The sequence below is a fragment of the Malus sylvestris genome, chromosome 14, assembly GCF_916048215.2.
Source record: "Malus sylvestris chromosome 14, drMalSylv7.2, whole genome shotgun sequence".
In the NCBI taxonomy this organism is placed as follows: Eukaryota; Viridiplantae; Streptophyta; class Magnoliopsida; order Rosales; family Rosaceae; genus Malus; species Malus sylvestris.
Window position 1 is genome coordinate 10,319,250 of NC_062273.1, and position 6,026 is coordinate 10,325,275.

The 6,026-nt window shown below is 37.8% G+C and overlaps 1 protein-coding gene across 1 annotated transcript; it reads right to left on the minus strand.

Moving 5' to 3' along the window:
* Window positions 1–690: 690 nt before the first annotated feature.
* LOC126599809 (uncharacterized) lies at window positions 691–4,789 on the minus strand. The gene is made up of 8 exons (XM_050266259.1): window positions 4,440–4,789; window positions 3,723–4,233; window positions 3,118–3,283; window positions 2,979–3,029; window positions 2,695–2,877; window positions 2,467–2,560; window positions 1,381–2,117; window positions 691–1,282 (listed from the first exon to the last, which is right to left on the minus strand). The coding sequence occupies exons 2-8, from the start codon at window positions 4,184–4,186 to the stop codon at window positions 932–934; spliced, it is 2,046 nt and encodes a 681-aa protein (XP_050122216.1). The 5' UTR covers window positions 4,187–4,233; window positions 4,440–4,789; the 3' UTR covers window positions 691–931.
* Between the last annotated feature and the right edge of the window lie 1,237 nt (window positions 4,790–6,026).

Consider the following 6,026-nt stretch of genomic DNA (forward strand, 5'->3'; position numbering starts at 1 on the left):
AGATGATTTTTTTGTCAAAGGGCTATGTTTGGCCTATGGTCCTTTAGCCCCCTCGGTTGGAGATGGTATAAAATATGGCCTGACACCATTCATTAAAATATAATTTCTTACATAGCCTTTTGGTCCTCTTTCGGTTGGAGATGGCCTTAGGACATCCTATTTTACTAGAAAACCCAAAAAAAGTATGGTAGAAACTATCCTAAAACAAAACAAATTTCTAAACAATTTATGACACCAAATGGGAAAGAATTCTTGTTGGCTTGGGAAACACATCATCTGTCTTGCACACAAGTCTAGGGTTGTTCCATTTTATAGAAAATTCTTAAAAAATAAGAAACTTATAGCTCTATGTCTTAGCTTTCTAGGCATATACCGCAAGTTACTAGAAAAAATAAAGAAATACTTTGAATTTTTATCCTCCCACAGTTGCGTAGTTCAAACGGGAATGCAACTTCCTCAGGATTAACTTGCAAAACTGGAATTTTCTGCTCCATAGAAATTATGAAATTTGAACACAATGATATTCAACCTCATAGCTTTCTCCTCCAATCGGCCTTGCATAAAAAAACCCTCCGTAAAGTCGATGTATCACAAAAAATAGAGAGATTATTTTCTTTCAACAGTGAGGTATGTTTCCATCAAACATACACAAAAATAGAGAGATTATTTTGTTAGCCAAAAATTGAGACATGCACACAGAAAAAATGTATATACTTGAAGTAACTGCCACTCAGTTCACATATATGTATGCGTACATGTTACACGAGATTCTGTATAAAACACGAGCGAGCACTCAAAATCTCAAATCAAATTCAAATGCATCTCTCTTACTCTTCCACCCTCGTTTTCTTGATCAACATCGACAACAAGAAAGTCAGACAGAGGGTTGTTATCAAATACCTCCTTCACAGCAATCCCAGATGGCATTCATTTAGAAACCAGCCCATCCAGCAGGTTGAGAAGCCGGCTTGCTGTTCTCCATACCCTTTGCCTCCCCTAAGCGCTGAGAATTGTTTCCTTCGCTCATAGGTCTTGATATCTGTGTGCTTCCAGTGGATGCAGCACTAAAACTATCTGCTCCAAAACCCCACGAATCAAAACCAGCATTTACTTGAGTCCCCTGCTTGTTCTGGTGACCATTTCTTGTCCTCGCAGATTTGAAGGCATTGGCCGTTGATGAAGGCTGCGGCGGTTTGGGTTCCTCTGCAAATGGCTGCCACGGCTTTGACTCTGGACTCGGAGTAGATTTTCCTTGCTGGAGTTTCCAAATGTTCTCCCTATGCTGCAAAAGCAATAAATTCTCCAAATAAATAAATAACAGAGGGCAAATTTTAAAGTCAAACAGTTGTAAGATGAGCACAATTTTTTTTGAAATTATACCGGTGGTGATGGCTGCTTTCCAGGTGAAGTCTGATTTCTCGATGCATCTTTATTTGGTGACGGTGTTCTAGCAGCAAGCGTCTGCTTAAGCTCTTGTAACTCCTGCCTTTGAGATCGGCAGATGGCAGATAGCTTTTCAAATTTGGAAGTTATTTCAGCCTTTTCCAAGTTCGCTTGTTTCAGCTGCTCTTTCAATCTCTCTACTTCAGCCTCTAATGCTTCTGTTCCAGATTTGTTATTACCAGCTTCTGAGCTGAGTTTCTTAGAATCAAAGTCAGCAACGAAAGAGTTAAATGCCTCGTCTTGAAAACTAATTGAACTCTCAGATTTGGATGTCTTTGCCCTTTCCGTGCCATGGTCTTTTTGTAAGAAACTTATTTCAAAGTCCTTTGAAGGTCCCTCCTCAGGTTTGTGCGATTTCCCATGCAAGTTTCTTCGTGTGGCATGAGTTTGCGCCCTTTCCTCTTTTGCAGGGGCACTGTTCTTGGGTTTTGGATGAATCTCCAGGCGAACCCCATCAAGTTTTTCTGTGAAATGGCCAGTGGGCTCATCATCAAACTTAGGTATACTCTTTTCGTCAACAAGTGAGCTATCTGCATGTTGAGTGGACCAGAATGCGCCAATTGGCCCTCCACCTCCCCCTGCCCTTGATGTATTTGACAATTGTGATGAATTTCTGGCTGATTCTCCAACTGAAGCTGGTGGTGGTGGTGGGCTTCTATGGGGCCTCGACAAACCTACGGATTTGAAATAAATCAGTCACTCAATTAAAATTCAAAACTTCAAACATAGAATTTAATTTTTTTTTCAATTAATAGAATTTAATTTTTTTTTTCAATTAATAGAATTTAATTTTTTTTCTCAATTAATATTTTCGAGTTCGTACTCTTAGAAATTTTCATAAAGTAGCAACATCACTTTCAAACCTGAAATATCTGATAAGCAGAAAAACCTAAAAACAAGGTTTAAATGCAAAAGACAACAGAAAAACCAGCATGTGACAAGGATCATTGAGGACAAAATAACAAATTAATCCCAGATGAAGAAGTTTAATCAACAAGTAATGCCCTGATGTTTCAGCCTCACCTTCAGGTTTCTCAGCAGAGTTCGCTTCAGGTTGCCTATCGGGTAAAGACTTTTGTAAACCAACTGGTAACAGCTCATTAACACGAAACCACACCTGCCACCGCACAAGGGGAAAAAGCATCAGTAAACAAATGTTGGAATCTCCACACCTACTGTTGCATGGACGCAAATGATCTTAAACTAACCTAAATTCATGGAAATGAATGGCTAATCAAGCAAAGAGCTTGCCTGCGTGATGTCTGGTCTGTCATCTGGTGAAGACTGAAGCATGTCTCTGATTAGATCTGTGATAGATGAGCTGTATTTAGGTAATTCTGGAATGCGATAGTTTCCATTTAAGATCTGCAGCTTTGATTCTCCATCAAATGCACTTTTGAAGTAGCAAATGCGAAAGAGAAGACACCCAAGAGCCTGTAAATGAAACTCATAGTCTCAGCTCCCAGTAGCATTTGAATTATAAAATTCAACTCTTTCAGGATTTCCCAGCAATCTTGAGGGCATAATCAACTTACCCATATGTCTACTTTCTCGTTTATAAGCTCTCTCCGAAAGAGATCCCACATCTAATTCAAAGAAGGAAGAAATGAATCAATATTTTAAAACATCAAATACCACGCATTCAAGTTCAGAAATAAAAGTTTTTTGTTCAACCTCAGGGGCTCTATAGGCCGGTGTTGTGTGCTTTCTAATATTGTCTTCTTCAATACCCATTTCTTCAGGCTTCTCGAAACGCTTGTGATTGGTAGAGATGCTTCCAAAATCACACAACTTCCACAATCCATCAGGCCCCAAAAGAAGATTCTCAGCTTTCAAGTCCCTGATTTAAGTACCACTAATTAAAATTTTACTGGGAAACACTTTTCTTTTTTACACGAATGAGTTAATAACAAAATGGGAAGCACATGAATGAAAGTTATCTTCTGCGAATAACAAAAAGGGTTAAACGTATATCGTTTTAGGTTTTAACTCATCCGATCTCTTCTCTTTTTATCTTACATGAAATTACTTTCCACAAAGAACCACATTTAAGGATTATTAGGCATCACAAATACTTCATTAAAGCATACTTCATAAATAGACATCATTTCTATAAACTGATTTAACAAGAAGGGTCGTGGTTACACCAACAAAACTGATTTGACCAATCATTTGACACTGAGATAAAAGAATACTTCATAAATAGACACCATTTCTATAAAATATAAAACAAAAGAAAAAAAAAAAAACATAATATTCAGTGTTTAAGTGCCAAGTACCTATGAGCAATGGGAGGGGATTGTGAGTGCATTGCGAAAACTGCATTGCACACATCCCTGAAGATAGCAAGAACCTGTTTCTCCTCAAAGAACCCGGCTCCTCTGCTCTCGAGTACATTCACCAGACTCTTTTCACAAAAATCCATCACAAGGAGAGCTTCCTTTGTGCGCCCCATATCCAAGATGGTGTGGGCACAAAGTGTGACCACATTGGGGTGTCCTCTGAGCAACTTCATGACCGAGATCTCCTTCATCACCAACTCCAGCAGCTCCTCATCATTAATAATGATGTGCTTCAAAGCATACTGCTTGGACACATGCACGGCGTCCCGGGCTAAGTAAACGCAAGAGAACCCGCCTTCGGCAATGGCATTCTTGACATGAATCTTGACATTTCCAACGTCAATGGATCGACCTTCGAGCCCGGTTGGCTCCTTGTGCATGAAAGGCTTAAACCTCCACATGATCGATCAATGGATTGATTGATACAAACACAATGAAGACCAAAACACTGCAATAGCGAATACCCAAAAGCATACAAATCAATCAAACAAACCCCATTAAAGAAAATCACATAATTATCAGAGCATCTTATCTGAAATTAAAGATTAACTAATTTCATATTTTATTCAAAATGGCGATTAAACCCTGATAATCTGCAATCGCAGAACCCAGAAAAACAGAAGTAAAAAGCAAATGAATGGATCAGAAGCATACAATAATGCTCAAATTCGGAGAAGCAGATCTGAAGAATGAGTTGAAGATTGGAGATTGGAGATTGCAGCAGTAAATGAGGAGGGCGGACCTGGATGGAGGATTGGGTATGAGATTGGAGATTGGAGATTGGAGATCGGTGATCGGGGATTGGAGATTGGATATCGGGAATTGGGGTTTGAAGTTTCAGACATCTACGATCAAGAGCCGACGTGCTGATCCCAAAGTTTCAGACATTTAAGATTGGGAATTGGTGTTGTGTTGCAGTCGCAGAGGCAGCTCGTCACGAAGAAGATGAATCAACCTAACCTATCTTTTTCCCATCTTTTGTCCTCACCGAACCACACCGCGTCCTTTTGAACAATAACCAATAATATTATTATTATTATTTTTTTTTTGGAAACTATCACCAATACTTGTAAATTAAGACTTAACAAAACACATAATTTGACCCAAAAAACAAAACAAAAAAATCATGGTTAGTAAATTCGTCATATAATATATGTATTAGAAACGTACGTATGTATTTATAAAGGAATTCTCCTTTTTCATACACAATGATTAGTTAAATTACACGTATTTTAAACGTACCATACATAAATTATTGGGGGACTTTTAGGTCAAGGTGGACTTGAGCTTTGAGAACGTCATTTTGTCTCCTTTGGTTCGATTTCATACTAAGTCTAGGAATATCTCGAAAGAGTTAGTGCGTCTTAAGCATTATCCCAGTTAGATCAATGATTCGAAGACTAGCATGATTAAACAAATAATGGCTTGATCAAGAGAAGTGTTGTGTGGAAGCTAGAAGTTCATTAGTTTTGCATGAAAAAGAGATTGATTGGGTGGTTGTATGGTGTTCTCTATTGAATAACTTGGGTTTCCTGATGCGAATTATATAAGCACACAAATTAAACCTTCTTTTTATCAATTGTAGCGAAGTATGTAAGTAGGGATTGTTCTAGGCCGGGGAATAGGAGGGATTGCTAAATCACTTGAAAACTGACTCAAAACGTAAAAACAAAGTTTAAAACATTAAACTAGACTCAAAGAATGCAAAACTAAACTCTAAAACACTAAAACAAACCAAAAGACTCAAAACAGCCCAAAAACACTCAAAACTGCCTTAAAAACACAATCTGGGCAGTTTTGAACACAAAACACAAATGGACGAAAATAGGTTATAACTTGACTCAAGACACTTAAAAACACAAACTAAATGGATTTCTAACTAAGATGACTTAACAAAATAAAGGGGGATTTAGTTTTGACGAAATTAAAAACAAAACAGAAACTTTGTAACTTGAACAGATTTTAAAATGAATTTGGTTAAAGTGAATGGATGGAAAGCTAGCTAAGGGGTTCTTCTCCACACATGTCACACTTGCATACAAAATGATTTCCAATTGCTTTTCAATAACCCATGAATTCTCAACACCCCAAATTAATTAGATACGCTTAAATTAACTTTCAGATTTCCCTTAAGTCAATGAATTGGATGGAAAAAGCGCATCGCAATCAAATTATTCCTCAAAAGCTCCCTACATGAAAGCGCATAATAGAGATACAATTAAATATCATTATGTTCAATGG

What these genes read in the sequence shown, in the direction of transcription:
- LOC126599809 (XM_050266259.1), bottom strand. Translation starts at nt 4,186, where the DNA reads ATGTGGAGGTTTAAGCCTTTCATGCACAAGGAGCCAACCGGGCTCGAA. An exon ending in ACAGACCAGACATCACGCAG is followed by an intron (nt 2,561 to 2,694) that starts GCAAGCTCTTTG and finishes GTGCGGTGGCAG; the next exon opens with GTGTGGTTTCGTGTTAATGA. An exon ending in CTCTGCTGAGAAACCTGAAG is followed by an intron (nt 2,118 to 2,466) that starts GTGAGGCTGAAA and finishes TCAAATCCGTAG; the next exon opens with GTTTGTCGAGGCCCCATAGA.